The following is a 17,841-nucleotide window of genomic DNA, read 5'->3' as shown; positions in this document are numbered from 1 at the left end:
ATAATAATAACCTTTGGCGAACCAAGTGCCGATTCACCAGGACATTTCCTTTAATCAAAGGCGAGTGGTGCAGCCGGGTGGGGCTGGATGTGCACGTGACTGTGGGGAAGAGCTTAGAAGTAGGCTTGGCTAATGTGTATCTTGACAATGAAAGTCTATGCAGATATAAAATCAAAACCACATGCCTGCCCTCCACAGTATGTGGCAAGTGGTGATGTGGCAAGACAATGTTGGTGCACTTTGATTTCTAAGTTGTAGGTAAAATAGTTTAACAAATCCCATAAAACACTTATGGGCCATGATGTCTCTCTGTGTTAGAAATGAAATCCAGGGTGACTCATAATTTAAGAAAGTTTACTACAAGTTCTACACTTCTACAGTTAAGCATTTTACTGCCCTCCATATATGTGAAACCATGTCCCATTCCATTCCGGAGATGGTAGTCCAGTCCTGTATTTTTTTTCTTTGCATTCTGCAGCCTGGATTTATTATTGGGAAATCCAGCACTACAAGTCCCAGGATGCAAAGTAAAACAGCACTGTCCTACCATCTACTTAATTGAATGGGGCATGTCTGCCTTCATATATACCTGACCCTGGTCTTTTACATCAATCAACATCAATATTGCCTCCAAAAGCCCAACTTGTTTTAAAATCCAGTTATTGCTTTCCACGTCCATATTTATTTAATTATTTATGTATCTTCTTATAATGCGCCGGAGCCCACAGGCATATCTCTGTTGTGCTATCTCTCCTAACATATAAGTCAACATCTAAAACTTAAATGATTACTGCAAGAAACAGCTGCTGCAGTACCTTACAGACACTAAGTGGCCTATCTGAATAACTAGATCTAGCACCCGTGACGTATGTGGTGGTTTCTGATATTTGTGGTCGGTGTGAGAGCGACCACATTAGTAATCCTTCTTCTCTTCTTCATGCAGGACTGTCATTTTACACGAGAGTGTTGGAGAACTGTGAGGATGAGGCCAGGTTCGACGAGGTAAGACTTTTCACTAAGTGCACTCGAATTCGTGTTTTTTTTATTTAAAATGTGCTTTGTGTAGGATGACTTTGTATTAAATCTTAGATGAAAATGCATTAGCTTAGTGGTTTTTGAAATTCACGCCTACATCCCTGAAATGAGCAAAACACTGGGTGGTTAGTAAACACTGCAAGGCGCATCTCCTCTAGGCGCGTGGGTGCATTTCGTGTGTGCATGCAGGGCTTATGAGACTTGCTAGAAGCTGAGGTCCTCCCAGCAGTGCGGGACTGCTCACATACCAGTGTGCTCGGTTGTTTTGTGTCTACAGCTTAACTGAAGGAAGCACACACGTGGGGGAGTTGCTTTAAAGTAACCATTGAGATGGGGACCACTCTCTTTCCCCACGTTGCAGTGCACCAAGCCACTCCCAGTGTTAAGTTCAGCAGCTGGCTCTCTGCTAGTCAGGCAGGGAGAATCCAGGGAAAGTCTTGCTGTTCCCAGGGCAGAGAGTGTCCTCTCTGAAGCTGGCCTGGCGGTGGCGTTGCTCTGCTGGATGCTGGCAGATTACTGCGCATCCCAATTGGTCGAATCCGATCTGGTCGCAGTTTTAATATCGAAAATTGACCCCAAATATATGGTGGTTGGTGGGGATCGTGAGTATAAATATCGGGGGTGGTCGGGGTGGCGGTGCAGTGGGTCTCCCCATGCATATATTTGCTGCCAATTCCAGATCGAGAAGGAACAAAAACTCGACAAAATCGGATTCGAACAATTCGAGTCGATGGAATCGACCAAAACTGGCGTGCTGTTGCCGGCTAGAGGATGGGATGGCAAGGGATCGAGGAGGTGTGGTTGTTGCCAGCAGGCGCTTTAGGGCTAATAGTGGGTCATGCCATCCCTGGGTGTGTAGGATATGTAGAGGGCCATACAGAGGCTGCGTGTGGTGATGTACACCCCGCCAATCATTGGGGACCGCCACGACCATTGTGACTGCGTGTGATCACTCCGCTCTTCTCTATACATGTCCATCTGATGAGCTGGTTTTTGTCATGCAGTTGTTAATATGTGTGTAATGGCTATGTAACATTGCTAAACCCGGCTGGAAAAAATATCAAGGGACGTCCATTCTCTGGATTAATCACAATGATAAAAACAGGGACAAATTGGGAAATAATTGAAAAAATGAATCCAAATAGTTATGTTCAAGGAACTCTACTTCAAACAACGCACGGTCACAATAACAACGAATATCTATTAATTTTGAACGTGTATTGGAATCCGTTAAAAATCTCGGCTGATGTATTTATATCTGATGTAATGCAAATAATAGATCGCCACCAACGGACCTGCCCGGTCCTTGCAATAATCCTATGTGGAGACCTGAACATTTCATGGTTTGACGAACATAAGAAACTTATCGAAGTCAATTTGTCAGATAGTCACTCAGGAAATAAAAAACAAAAGCAATGGAGTAAGGAACTAGAAGCTCGTGACTGTATGATGGCAAACGGTCAAGTGAGAGGGGACATACCACCAAATTTCACCTGGGAGAACATGGGATACAAAAAGATACTAGATTACTTCTGGATTTCAAGAAATGTGTTTGCAACTATTAACAATCTGCAAATCATACCTACAACAAACAGTGATCATTACCCACTTGTATTGTCCTGGCCGTTAAAGTGCAAAAAGAAATGTGCAATCCATAGTCAAGCACTAGAAGTAAATCATGGGCGAAACCGATTAAGAATAAATAAATATCAAATCATCAAATTGTCCAACGAAATACAGGAGACTATCCACGACAATGTTGACCCCTTAAACTACATACCGCTGCTACCAAGCCTGAAAACAGGCTTATCTGGAAAAACACGCCAAAATAACAAGGATCACAAACACAAATGGAGTAGATCTCTGAAAAACCAAAAAAAGCAGCTCAGGAAAGACCTAACAAAAATAAAAAAACAGCATGGAGTGAATGTCCAGAGCCAATTAAAACTGAGAAAACAACAATATCGAAATTGGCTAAAATCTTTCTCCTATCAGAGAGATCAAGAGCGTGGCGAAGAAATGCTGACTTTGATCATAAAAAACAACTCTAGGGAAATATGGAAAATCTTGAATAAAGGCACGGTTAATCAGGACGCCTTAATGTCAAATGGAGTGTCTGAAAGTGATTGGGTAAGGCACTTTCAAAGTGTTTTTACAGGAAAGGAGATGCCAGACAATGTAGACAGCCGAAACAATACCACAGCTTGGGACATAATTGAGTCCAGTGAAGACATTCTTCTGGCCATATCTAAATTAAAGGCCTCGAGAGCTGCTGGGCCAGATGGCATCAGTAATACACTGCTAAAAGAGCACAGCTACGCATGGTCGTTATTCATTGGTAAACTTTTTGTGGCGATAGCGGAAAGAAAACAGGTCCCGAGTTCATGGACTGGGGCAATAATAGTACCAGTATATAAGAAGGGTAGTCGGGACGACCCCGCAAACTATTGACCGATTGCCCTCCTGGACACTATTGGCAAAGTGCTGGCGACATTTCTTCAAAAAAAGATATCGGCATGGGCAAAAGAAGTCAACCTATTTGATGTCAGACAAACTGGATTTACAAAGGGCGTGGGAGTAGAGAACAACCTTGCCCTGGTAAACCTGTTAAAACTCGACGCTCTAAACAAGAAAGATCAATTATTCATGGCATTTATCGACTTACAGCAAGCGTTCGACTCAATTAATCGAAATAAATTATGGGAGAAGTTGGAAAATCAAAACTGCCCAAACGCTTTGCTACAACCAATAAAGGCGCTACACTCTAATACAACAATCAGAGTAAGACTAAATGCAAGTGGAGACCTGTCTAAATCCATTATTACCACCAGAGGGGTGAAACAAGGATGTCCACTTGCTGCCACCTTGTTCAAATTATATATTGTTGACATCTCTATAGCATTGGCAAGCGTCAACTGTTTCCCCCCAAAAATCAATGGACAGCCTATAAGTTATGTGATATAAGCAGACGATATAGTACTGTTTGACAGGACCCAGATAGGGCTGCAGCGCCTGCTGTCAAAGCTCGAAACCTACATGATTGATAATGATTTATCAATCAATGTGAAAAAAACAAAAATTATGAGATTTGGCAGCGACCGGGTCGCAAAAAAAAAGACCTTTAAATGGCGAATTGACAACAATGTCCTTGAGGAAGTCACGGAAATTCGCTATTTAGGAATCCTAATGAACACCTCGATTCGTGAATGGAGCTGGACTCAAGATCTATTCCAGCGGACCAGAATCCTTGCTTTACAAGGAGCGCGTTTGCATACCCTATATGGAAAATTTTCTGTACTACCAATACGCACGTTCTATATCCAAAAAGTCGTCCCTACATTATCATTTGGGGCAGAAGCAGGTTGGAACATAGACCTAAAGATCCGGTCTAATATAGAAGGCTTATTCTGGCGCCAAGTCCTGAGATTACCAAAATACCTATCAATGACCATAATACGTCATGAATTGGCACTAGAAAGCCTATACGGAACAGTTCTATGGAAATCCTTGTCATTGCTACGAAAGATGAAAATATCAAACCCTGAACCGGCCTACCAAATACTAACATCAGGAGAAAATCATCTTCACAAAGGCCTGCTCTTAAGATGGTCAGAGAAAGTGAAAGCCATCATGTACAGTGCAAATATTTCAATGGAAACATTGATTAATCGGCCTCAGATCGCTAGAACAAAATTGAAAGAATGGCTATGGATCGAAAACCTGGACAAATTCGAAACAATGTCGACAGCATTAGATCTTGGGCCAACAAAGAATAAAGTAGACAAAATGCCAAATTATCTGTGCCAATTTCCGTCGAGGTATCATAGAGACAAATTCCTTAGACTCAGATTGAACCTTCTGAAAACTAACCAAATGTTGGTGTCGAGAAAAATGAAGCCGGTTACCGAAGAAGCTTGTCGGCACTGTAAAATGTATGCTTAGTCATTAAAACACCTGACAATTGAATGTGTGGCAATAAACGAGCTGAGATCTACCCATCTGAACAAATTTAAACCAGCAAAGGATGAGATGGAAGATCTGTGGTTTCGGATACTGAGTGGAAGTTCGATACACCTAACCTGCTCAGTGATAAACTTTTTGGACATAAATTAAAGTCTTAAATTAAAAGGACACAAGTGTAAATCGACAAGGAAAAAAAATGTCATCAATGACCAGAAGATGAGTTGTAATAAAAGTTTGTAAAAACTAGATGTTACAAATAAAAAAAAAAAAATATGTGTGTAATGGCCAGAAACGAAGACCTTCTAGTAGCGCGGTGATGATTGGCCGGTAGATACCGTGAAGGTCTTCTTTCTGCTAATGGACGAATGCTGCTGTGCGGTGAGCTTTCATATGGAATGCTAGGATATGGACAGGAATAGAATCAGTCAAGAGCCAGGAGGGGTGGGTTGGGGGCGGGGGGCGGATTTTTCATGGAGCTACAAGATATAAACTGTAATCCGCATATGTGACACCTTTGTATATGCAATGTAAATAACAGCACCACCATGCCCCGCGGCTGTTGTGAGCTTTGTACATTTTAAAAATAAATAAATATATAAATAAAAGGAGGGTGGGTTTCTGCTGAACAGGTTGAAAGTAGATGCGGATTTGTGGCGTGTGGAAGAGGGGTCTACAGTGATAGCGACAGCAGGCTCTATCTCTCTACTTATTTCTTTATGTATGTATTTATTTATTTATTTATTTATTTATTTATTTTTCTGGGCCACACATGTAGCATTATTTTTGCTTGCTAGTCGGTCACAACCAGGAAGGGTCATTATTTTTTGCTTCCAAAATAAAGTCATTAGTCTGGCAGAACTCTGGGTCCATTATTTTAAGGAGCCCAGACTTCAAAGGCACAACAAAAGAGAAAACAATCATTGGCAAAGTCAATAGTTCTGGCTTGTGGATAGGTATTGTACTGGCATCCTATGCCCATGCACTCATACCATTTGCCAGCGTTACCATCTTATGACTAGTTAGTACCATTAAGGCAGTACCTGGGAAAAGCCATGCCTACAGCAAAGCCCAAATTTCTCACTTTGACACAGCCAGAATCAAAAAAATCACACCACTGTCAGTTATGTTGCATCCATGTACAACACTGCATCACAATGACCATGTGCAGAACAATTAATTACACTACCTAGATATTCAGAATTGTTTATTTTGCATCACAATGCACAGTGATCCATTACATCTCCAGCAACTTAACTATCAACCCCACCTGTACCCAAGGCGTGTGAGAACCAGCACTGAGCGCAATTGGAACAAGTCTGTCAGTGGCACGGAGACACCCCGGTGGGATGAAAACAAAAACCTGTGCAAATCAAGTGAACACCAATGAATGGTTGCAAATGCATAGCCAGCTGTATCACTTTGGAGCACCAAATGTAGACAAGAACATCACTGGGCTCCCCAAAGTCACACCCATGAAAGCATGTTTGCAGGCCAGCCCCTGACAATGTTCACCTGGTAGGTGGGGGGCAGAGCCAATGAACAGGGTGCCTGCCTCTGTGTCCTCAGGGACCTGGCCATGGTCCTGCTGGCCCTTGTCCTCACATTCAAGTAGTGAAGTTCTGAGCTCACCCCTTGTGGGAGAGATTTCAGGCTCTGCAGCCCTAGAAAGGGGGGTGGGGGGCTACAGGCTAGGAAAGTTGAATGGAATGAGGCATAGGTCATCCCAGAAGGACGGGGATGTAAAGGTATGGGGGACAGGTGAGTAACTTGCCAAAGAATGTAAAGCACATGTCTGATGAGCAGGGGCCCAAGCATTTAACGTGTATATAAACTGGTGGAGGCGGCAGTGAGTGATGTCATGGAAGTCCTGGTGTTTATATAGTGCTGCCTAAGGGCGTTTCGCCTCTCTCCAAATGCTGGCAGAAATGGAAAATAAGACTAAGAAAGGTCAAGGCAATTGCAGAGAAGCACACAATGCAATCATGTGGTGACGCCGGGATTAACCTGTATGTTTCTGGAGTCGCTTCACAGCATAAAACCTCCAGCTGAGAGGGACATTGAATGTCTTTCTGACAGAAGACTGCATGGTCCAGTGGAAGACCATTGCTGGATGTCTGGCGTTAAACAAAGCACCCAGAGGCGCAGGCACAGGAGAGGCACAGGTGTAAGGAAGAATCCCCAAAATGACAAAACAGAGAATGAGTCTCTGAAATCCTGGGACAGGCAGGTAGACAGTAGTGTGAAATATCCCTGTCGACTCCTAGGTCTGAAAATGATTTTGCAAGAACGTGACATCGGGTGATTAAACAGGGGTCAGGTGAAAAGAGGACATTTTCTACATTTCTCAATGCGGTGTACTGAAGAGCGTATTTAGCATTCGGCAGAATACCGAATAGTTTGTCAATCATTCAGCCGAAGTCGAATATGAAGCCGAATAGTTGTTTTACTGAATATATCATGTTCCAAAGTTGAAAAATAAATTTATAGAAAAAAAGCGAAGGCCTATTTTAAATTTATTTTCCCAGGTTTCACTTAGTTCTCTTAATTTTAAATACCATATCATCTTTATTTAAAACAGACACGTCAGAAAAGGACAGTTGCAAGAAAAACAGGCACCAAATATATGGAGAATGTTTCATATGCAAAACTAGGGCTGCTGGAAGTGGCAGGCTTCCTGATTCCCTGGTGCTACTCTGCAGTGAACACAATGGATATTGAAGTTGCATTGAGAATTGCGTGAACTGCGATCTCTTGCAAGTTGCAAGGTAGCTTAAGTGGAAAGTGAGTTGTGTGCCTTTCGTGCAGCTGGCAATGAAATGTATAAATGGGCGATCTCTACTCATGCAGGACAAGTCAAGGGTACGTGTGAGATGAGTGGACTCCATCTCCCAGCAATCTTTACAAATAGGACTCCCTCCCCTGATAGGCCAAAGTGGGAGGGGACTATCTATAGACACCAATAGGATTGGAGCAGGAGTTATCACACGTAGGACAGCCTGACGAGTCACCAAATCTGCCCAAACTCTGAGAAGGATGTGCCTGATGGATGGTCGCTCAAAACCACCACATCTCAATCCACAGCCACTTACGACACCGCCTTCCCGCCACACTAGAGGATGCAGGGCTCTGTAGCTTGTTCTGTGTCTCTCGATCTCCAACCCTCCTCCCTGCAACACCAGCAGGCACAGGGTTCTCTGTCTCTCTCTCTCTCTCTCTCTCTGTCCACACAGAAACCTGTTCTCATCTCTCGCAGCTTTCCTCTTGGACACACGCGACTCCGATGTTATTTGGGAGACTTCCCAAAGAGCAAGTTCTCCCAATAGGACAGTATGGTTTGGGAAATATAAGACACATCTTGCACTGCCTGACATGTCACTGACGAGTCCCCAGCCCTGTTCCCCCAAAAGAGGCAGCCCACCTGTTGGGAAGTCGTCTGATTTCCAAACATCCTCCTGTCCTACGTATTGTGCCCGGAGAGCAACTGCATCCCTTGCAAACCGAGTCGTCAGACCTATGTCTCTGTACTCCCTATGGCAGGCTGGCCCACAGGGGAACTGGAGAAATGTCCCAACGTGTGGTTCCTGTGAGAGCCCTCAGCATGCTACTCTTGTCAAGGATGGCACTCCAATACGAGTGGCACAAGACACCCAGACAAGTTTGGGTGTTGAAATAAAGTGGACAGATAGGAACACACACCGTGGAAAGGAAAGGGAGTGAAGAGTAGGGAAGAGTAGCAAGGGAAAAGGTATAGAGTGAATACCCTCTTGGGGTGTATGCAGAATAGAAAAAGAGTATTCCACGAACCTTGGAAATACTCTAGCCTTCTGCACAGTTTGCTATAACAGAGTCCCACGCTGTTTGCTCATAACTTGGAACAGCAGCTATGGGTGTCTGTGATATAGAAACAAGACAAGGGAAGGGGCAGAGGTTGTCTGATGGGAACCAGCAGACAAGCTCTGTACAAAGGGTCTACAAACAGTACAAGAGTAGATACAATAGACAAATCCAGGAAAGGAGATGATAGCAAACTAGCAGAAGGATAGGAAGGGAAAGTCGAGTAACAGGATATGAATAACAGAGGACAGAAAGGTAGGTGGAGCGCTCAGAGGAGCAGGAAGGCAAGGAGAAAGCCCACAAGAGTGGGACGGTAAGGTAGAAATATCAGAGGAAAAGGGCTACAGCAGCCGGAGTGAGGAAGGCTGCAGAGCAGGGAGCTCAGAGGACAAGGGCAAAGGCAGCCGGAGAGAGGCAGGCTGCAGAGCAGGGAGCCCTGAGGACAAGGGCTAAGGCTGGAAAGCAGCTGAGCGTGATACGCTGCAATGTGGAGAGCCCGGCAGGGCAAGGGCGAAGGCTGGAAGGCAGCAGAGCGTGATCCGCTGTAATGTGGAGAGCCCGGCAGGGCAAGGGCGAAGGCTGGAAGGCAGCAGAGCGTGATCCGCTGTAATGTGGAGAGCCCGGCAGGGCAAGGGCGAAGGCTGGAAGGCAGCAGAGCGTGATCCGCTGCAGGGTGGAGAGCCCGGCAGGGCAAGGGCGGAGACTGGAAGGCAGCAGAGCGTGATCCGCTGCGGGGTGGAGAGCCCGGCAGGGCAAGGGCGGAGACTGGAAGGCAGCAGAGCGTGATCCGCTGCAGGGTGGAGAGCCCGGCAGGGCAAGGGCGGAGACTGGAAGGCAGCAGAGCGTGATCCGCTGCAGGGTGGAGCAAGCAACAAGGCAGGGAGCCCAAAGGGCTAGGGCTGTAGGCAGCAGGGTGTAACAAGCTGTAAGGCAGGGTCCCAGCAGGAGAGAGGATAAACAGCATACAAGGATCCGAAGACACTCGCGAAAGGTGGAGGAAGGACTCTCAATGCAAGAGGCCGAGTCACTGCAGACAGCAGCCTTATATACTGCCTAGCCCAGCACAGAGGCAGGCCAATTGGTTTCACCTGGCGAATCACACCTGCAGGCAATTGGCCACCGCCCTTTCTGTTCCTGGGCTGGTGGAAGCAGGACCAGACTCTAAGGCTTCTGGGGGGTGTAGTTCCATAGAACTCCAATAGGAAAGGCCAGGAAACAATGCTTGCGGCCAGGTGCATTATGGTATGCGTAGTTAGATTACCATAATCATTAATTAGTAAAGTCCAAATGGAGCAGAAATGGATGTGCCCATGGCGCATGCATGACAACTCTGCCTGACCTATAACTGACTACCACAGCTTTGCTGGTCTCCTCTAGCTTTTGTGAATCCTAAATGTTTCTCCAAAGGCATTGCCCGTAGGAACGAACCATGCTCTCCTCTCACTCATCCTCACCCCACCCCCTTCTCTCCAATACACAAACATGTGCTCCTTAGTGCTATAGGTAATCTAGGATGCTGCCAGACAATGTTTAATTCCATTCCCTTTTGCAATCTGCCCTCTGTACATTTCTCTCTTAGTGGTTATGTTACCTTGAATTGAAAAGATAAAATGTTCGGCCTCAGTGGGTTAAGTGCCCCTTGCAGCGGCAACGTAACCTGCAGGTTTGAATCTGATAGTGGTCCACTCCATCTTGTGTCCTCCCAGGTCGATACATGAGAAAGTTATATAAGTATTTTCACTTTATCATGTCAAGCAAATGAAAGGGTTATCTGTAATTTTACCAAAGACAATTTCAGAGAGGTAAGTTTCACCGAAAATATAATACAGAAAACATGTTGAATTTGATTTATTTTATTTGGGCACAGCGCCCTGTTTTTCTATCCTTGTAACCTCACCCCAACCTCATCCCCACCCATTTTAACCCCTTACCCCACTCCTCCATATATATTTAATTAACATTTTCGGTATTTTTTCGGTATTATGGTTTTCGTTAAAACTTTCCTCTCTGTTTTGCTTTCAGCAAAATGACCGGGTACCAATGAATGCTGTGTCGGTAGAGGGTATACACATGTTAACATTTAAAAGGGGAGGGTTACAATACAAAAATAGCACTGGGGACTGGCTATGGGATAAGGGGGATAAAAACAGAGCCATAATAAACACTTCAAATCAACGTATGGTTCCCTGTATTCTACAAAGACTGTATTTTAAAGACAGTAAATAATCCCCCTTTATACTCTTGGTTAAATAAAAGAAAAGCAGTGCGCACATTCTCGCTTACAATTTCCAAGATGACGGGGTATTTCAACATGTGTACATTAGAAAGGCATACCAAGTCCTATATTGACACAAGTAGGTAGACAAGTCTGCCAGGGAAAACAAAATCTTTTGCAAAGCCATCCGATTTTGTTTTTCTGTAGACATGTAATGGACTTTTGCCATACGCTGCCATAATGCTACTCCCTGGCCATGTGATGCCAGTGCTTGGCAAATGCCTCTCTAATACCTATATACAAGCTAAAACTGATGGCTTTGCCAATGCACGTTTTAACAAGGCTTTAGATCATGAACAGATGCAAAGATTGTTCATAAATCAAGTGGTTGGAGGCAGACTTAGTTAAGACATTTGTATTACCTTAGCAGCACGCGCACAGCCACTATTAAGTCATTTACTCTAGGAAGACAGTTTTGAAATAGCACTGGGGTCCTATATAGTACAATGTGTTATGTTACTGGATTATAGAACAGCTCAAAGAGCTCCCAGGAAGTTGTGTCTTGGGAGGGGAGGGTCGGGTAGTGGGTGGGAATGGCCATAGGATTTAGCATGGCTGCGGGCAGTCAAAGGGTGGGGAAATAACCAAACAATGGCCACAGCATGCATGTCCCTGCTGACACCCCATTTCCCTCCTAGCTGTACTCCTATTCAATAGTGTTGACTATTAGGTGCCACTTTGGCGCCACCTAACAGGCAAAACTAAAAAAAAACAAAGGATTGGGAGGAATCTAATCAATGAAGGTTCATTTGACATGCAATATTCAGAGAAGGAAAAACCCACTCTATACCTTTCTGTAGCCACTTTGCACATATACAGGGAACGTATATCTTAGCGGTATTTGCAGTGTGGTGGGACTTGCATAGATCCTCGGCATAACAGCAGTCACATGCATACGTGTGTGTATCACTCTGGGCTAGAGCAGGCAGGCGAAGCTCTTGGAGTTTGAGTTGGTCAGTTGCTTGAATGGAATGTATGCACACTTGCCAACCCTACCGATTCAGGCAGTAGGCTACTGCTTTTTAAGCAATCCTACTGCCTGCAGATTTGGCTGACAGATCCTACTGCTTTTTACAGTGGCAGATAATGTATGTGACTTTAAGGCAATTAATCTGTCTGTGCGGTGGGCGGGTAAGTGATTACTTTGAGTGATGGGCTCAGATCAATCCAGTGTCCTGACAGCTACAGCGCTCTGCCCTGCACTCTGCCCGGGACAGAGCTTAGGTGAACCACCAGTGAAGGCAAGTGGCAGAGCGTACCACCATCACACAGCATCTGCCTATCAGACTGAGGCGGGTATCATTCTCCATGTTGCTCAGTGTTCAACCTGCACTGCAGGATATGTACTGCCCGGACTGCTGCTACAGAGCAGTGACAAACATCGCCTACCAGCTATGTGTGATTTTTATTTTCTGTGATGTTAGGTTATTGCATTTGCCGTTGATTTACCATTCAGAATGATACTTTTTAAACATTTGAGTATCTTTCAATGTTGTGCTGTTTGATAGGTTGTTTATTTTAGAATGCTCACCAACAATGTATGTTTTGTAATTTCCTGTGATGTCATTGTTATGCTAAGTATTATGTTTGAAACTTGAAAATTCCGACATCTTTTTGGTCACAGAACGTTGGCAAGTATGTGTTTGACTGTCCATTGTTGTAGATGTAGACATGCATGTCTCTGGCATGAAGGCGCATCACAGTAGCCAGCTGCAGCCCGTTCTGCCAGCTGCTTCCGTCAGATAAGGCCTGGGCTGTGCCACTGGTGATGACGGGATCGATCGGAAGGCACCCACAGTGGAAATGGAAATGCAGGCTGGTGTGGTCCGGTTACTACTTCCGGTGCTTCCCCCCAGACAACATCCTGCCCGCGCCCGCCATTTCCCGAAGCCCTGGACTCACAGCAGTGAAAGAGGGCGGCCTCACGTGAGCAGCCGGAACTGCCCCCACTGCTCTCACTTCTACTGTGTCAGAGGTTTTCAGTTTAGACGTCTCAGAATCTTTCCAGAAAGACCTAGAAAGAAAAGAGTGAGATGTCCAAGTGAGGGGCAAGATGAGGAGATGTCAGAGAATTTAACAGTAGTCAGGCGACACTCTTTCTTCTGAGTTATGCTCAAGCCACAGATATTATATCAAGAATATTTTCGAACGTATAAATATAAAACCAGCACAGACTCATCTCTTACTTCATAAGAGGACGAGCAACACCTTTTGACCAAAGACCACGAACTAATTATAGTAATTATCAATTAGCAGGATGTACAACGCACAGGGCGCAGAATGTGCGAGGTAATGCGGAAGACTGCAAAGCTGGGAACTCATTAAAAAGCCATGAACGTTCCTCTCCAGCTGGCATCTATGGGGCTCATTAGGAGTTACCCGGTCCAGAAATAAGGAGCTGATAACAACGTATACCGGCTCCTTTCCGGACCAGCCAACTCCAAGTCTGTCGGTAGGGGCTCTGATCTACCGGCAGGCCTGACCTGCCGGTAGATCTGGCCCATACTGGCAGATACATGCCTGAATCACCGGCACCGCTACTTACGGTCCATGGAATGGGGAGTTACCGGCATTTTCGCCACCCCTAAAATCCCAGTAATAAAAATTAAGCTCTTTAGGCTGGAAGGATAGCTCAGGGGCAATGCACGTTTGTCTTGAAAGCAAGACAACTCAGAGTGACACAGGTTCAAATCCCAGTCTCACGCTTAGAAACTGGTCTCCTGTTGTATACAAAAAACAACAATCAGGGGTCACAACAGTTAATAGAATTTTTAGACACAGTGGTGAAACAATGATAAACAGTGTTGACAAATGACAGAGGAAATGAGTCCATTTCCTGTGTCATTTCTCAACACTGTTCATCATTGTTTCAACACTGTGGGCCTCATCACGAGTTGGGCGGTAATGCTGGCGCTTTTACCGCCGGTGCTATTAGCCCTACCGCCAAACCCCCCAGCGCCAAAACCCCCAACGGTTAGTGCCCATTCCCCATTGGGCCCATTCGGGAATTCCTCATTCCCCATTGGGCCCAATGGGGAAAATTCATGCTATTACCGCTGGAGGATTGCCCGCTGGCGGTAATAGCGCCGAAAATCAGCAAATTTGCCGCGGATTTCCCCCCAGCTCATAGCTGGGGGGAAATCCGCCAAGGCCATGATCTGGCGGACCCTTAAATGCAGCAGTAATAGCGCTACCGACGCATTTAAGGGTTACCGCCAGACTCGTGATGAGGCCCTGTGTCTAAAAATTGTATTAACTGTTGTGACTCCTGATTGTTGTTTTTTGTGTACAACAGGAGGTAACTTATTATTTTAAGTCACTACACAATAATATTGAGTTGTAAATATCTCAAGTATGTATGTCCTACATTATCATGTATTAGGTTCATATCCAGCCATCAATTAAATGCTCTGCATATTTTGTGTGCTATTAGACCATTAGGTCTCGCTTTTTTCGAATATAAACATTAATGGGGAAAAAAAGGCTTGTCTATCACGTCATACTAACGATACTCTTGGGGCAATCGAATAGGCAACACTGACCCTGTTCACTTGTTCAGTGTACGGTATACACACATTCTCTACGGCAGCAGCAGTGTTCACAAACTAAAAGATGCGCCCCTTTAAACGCGCATGTGCTTTCAAACGCAGGGTCTCTCCTGACGTGTCACAATGTCTGCAATCACAGACATGTTTCGCCCTGCTTCCATCTCTTTGGTGCACTGAGCAGCAGCAGATCAATGCATTTTCCTTGTTACCATAGGCAGGTGGGTTTTCCCAGCTGTATGCAAGGGGCCCTCGGACATCATGTTGTAATGGCCCCCAGTGTATCTTCTGCCAGCTGTTTGTGTTTCAAGAGCATTGCAATCATTTGCACGGGCTCTGAGTGTTGCCATTGCTTAAAACACACTGGGTCAAAGGAGTGTGTGCAGAGCCTTCTGGTAAACAATCCTGTTCAGTGAGAATAGGAAGGATTTCCTCACTGTCAGGTGGAAAGTGATTTGTTATTTATATAGTACTTTCGCCGAAGCAATGCACGTAGCACACTTTTACACACAACTATCACCCAACAGCAGGTGGTACTCATTTATCGACCTCGGCAGGATGAAATGCTGAGGTGGCCTTGCTGCAGATCACACACAGATCGCAGCAGCGAGCACTCAACCCGCTGAGCTTATAAACATGCAGGGCATACTTTCTTTCATCAGCAAAACCTGTCCATCACAAGAGCTGGGGAAGAGGGGCCGCTGTCTTTTTGGCAGGTGACGTGGAGCGTGATAGGGCCCCGGGGGAGCAGCCTGCCAGGGTTAGCAGTAGGGATGCAGAAGCCTTGTCACTCCTGTCTCGGATCCCTCCCGTTCAAGGGACGGAGATACTGGGAGAGAACCCCATTTGCCTCCCTTTCTGCCACACCTCATACTCCACTAGGTCCCCAGCCCTGTCTTTGCAGTTTGAAGGTTGAAGGTCAATGGCTCTTCTGTTCTGTTCTTCATGTTTGCTTTGGTTTTTTAAATGCTCTGGCTGGGCGTCACGCGCTACATTGATGACTCCAAGAGCCATACTAACGATATGGGTGGTTAGGACGTTTCAGCCTAGAAGATTGGGCTGTGCTACCCCCCTTTTATTTTTAGCATCCTTGATATACCAATGCCCGGATAGCCGTACGAGCAGGATCAGGAAAGAAGCGCATTCATGGCCCTTTACCTTTTCTCGGGAAGACTAAGTTGGCTCGGCCACTTTTGCCAGTGTTGTGCTCGCCTGTACTGACCCCAGGGGAGGACTGGCCTTCAACGGCCTCTGGAGATTGCCCACAGGCCCCCAGCACCATGGGCCTCTTTTGTGTGTCTCCTCCTGTATTTTCTGCCCTTTTACAGTCTCTCCCCGGCACCTCGCCCCCTTTCTACACTCCCTTCCAGGCACCTGGCCCCCTTCCTACCCTCTCTCCCAGGCACCTGGCCCCCTTCCTGCCTTCTCTCCCCGGCACCTCGCCCCCTTCCTACCCTCTCTCCCCGGCACCTCACCCCCTTCCTGCCTTCTCTCCCTGGCACCTCGCCCCCTTCCTACCCTCTCTCCCCGGCACCTCGCCCCCTTCCTACCCTCTCTCCCCAGCACCTCGCCCCCTTCCTACCTTCTCTCCCCGGCACCTCGCCCCCTTCCTACCCTCTCTCCCAGGCACCTCGCCCCCTTCCTACCTTCTCTCCCAGGCACCTCGCCCCCTTCCTACCTTCTCTCCCCGGCACCTCGCCCCCTTCCTACTCACTCTCCCTGGCACCTCGCCCCCTTCCTACCCTCTCTCCTTGGCACCTCGCCCCCTTCCTACCCTCTCTCCCAGGCACCTCGCCCCCTTCCTGCCTTCTCTCCCGGCACCTCGCCCCCTTCCTGCCTTCTCTCCCCGGCACCTCGCCCCCTTCCTACCGTCTCTCTCTGGCACCTCGTCCCCTTCCTACCCTTTCTCCCAGGCACCTCGCCCCCTTCCTGCCTTCTCTCCCCAGCACCTCGCCCCTTCCTGCCTTCTCTCCCCATCACCTCGCCCCCTTCCCACCCTCTCTCCCCGGCACCTCGCCCCCTTCCTGCCTTCTCTCCCCGGCACCTGGCCCCTTTCCTGCCTTCTCTCCCCGGCACCTCGCCCCCTTCCTACCCTCTCTCCCAGGCACCTCGCCCCCTTCCTACCTTCTCTCCCCGGCACCTCGCCCCCTTCCTGCCTTCTCTCTCAGGCACCTGGCCCCCTTCCTACCCTCTCTCCCAGGCACCTGGCCCCCTTCCTACCCTCTCTCCCAGGCACATCGCCCCTTTCCTACCCTCTCTCCCAGGCACCTCGCCCCCTTCCTATCCTCCCTACCCTCTCTCCCAGGCACCCACCCCTTCCTACCCTCTCTCCCAGGCACCTCGCCCCCTCCCTATCCTCTCTCTCAGGCGCCCACCCCTTCCTACCCTCTCTCCCAGGCCCCCCACCACCTTCCTACCCCCTCTCCCAAGCACCCCAACCCCTGCCTACCCTCTCTCCCAGGCAACCTTCCCCCTTCCTACCCTTTTTTCCAGGCACCTCGCCCCTTCCTATTCTATCTTCCAGGCACCCTGACCTCTCCCTATCCCCTCTTCCAGCCCCCCCTGACTATCCTCTCTTCCAGGCATCCCCCTTCCTATCCTCTATTCCAGGCACCCCACCCCTTTTCTACCCTCTCTCCCAGGCAACCCGCTCCACCCTACCCTCTCTCCCAGGCCCCCTGCCCCCTTCCTACCCTCTCTTCCAGGCACCCCCCTTCCTATTCTCTCTTCCAGGCACCCCACCCCCTCTTACCTTCTCTCCCAGGCACCCCCCTTCCTATTCACTCTTCCAGGGACACCCCTTCCTATCCTCTCTACCAGGCCCCCTACCCCCTTTCTATCATCTCGCGTGGTCTGGCATGTTATGTATCCCTCTTAACACATGTTATTTGGCTGTTTTTTGTTATGTTTAAATACTTTTGAATCCCTATATAGCGGCAAAGGTGCTTTAAAGTTCGCTGTCTGGATCCATTTTTCCAAACGTTCTTGAGAGAGAATCCCCAACCCAACTCGCCGGTGTCGGGCTGGCTCGCATGGTCTCATATGAAGGCCTTTCCAAGACATTTCCAGGGTCCCCTTTGGGTGCTGGTCCACCTCCGATTAACCCCCACCTCCAAATCCTAACTCTGCCCTCTCACTTACCACTGCATGGAACTTACGGCCGTCAGAGGACCTCACAAGTCACACTCG

General features: G+C 47.2%; 1 protein-coding gene across 7 annotated transcripts in view; it reads left to right on the top strand.

The window, feature by feature from the left end:
- OTOF (otoferlin) overlaps window positions 1–17,841 on the top strand; it is a 1,702,209-nt gene that overhangs the window by 293,885 nt on the left and 1,390,483 nt on the right. For all 7 annotated transcript variants that reach the window (XM_069605607.1, XM_069605606.1, XM_069605604.1 and 4 more), the window contains exon 2: window positions 944–1,002. In XM_069605607.1, the coding sequence (XP_069461708.1) occupies window positions 944–1,002 (59 nt within the window). The remainder of the gene's footprint in view (window positions 1–943; window positions 1,003–17,841) is intronic.

The sequence above is a fragment of the Ambystoma mexicanum genome, chromosome 4p, assembly GCF_040938575.1.
Source record: "Ambystoma mexicanum isolate Mex_15411 chromosome 4p, UKY_AmexF1_1, whole genome shotgun sequence".
Classification (NCBI taxonomy): domain Eukaryota; kingdom Metazoa; phylum Chordata; class Amphibia; order Caudata; family Ambystomatidae; genus Ambystoma; species Ambystoma mexicanum.
Note: the sequence above shows the minus strand (reverse complement) of the source record. Positions and strands in the feature narration are given on the sequence as shown.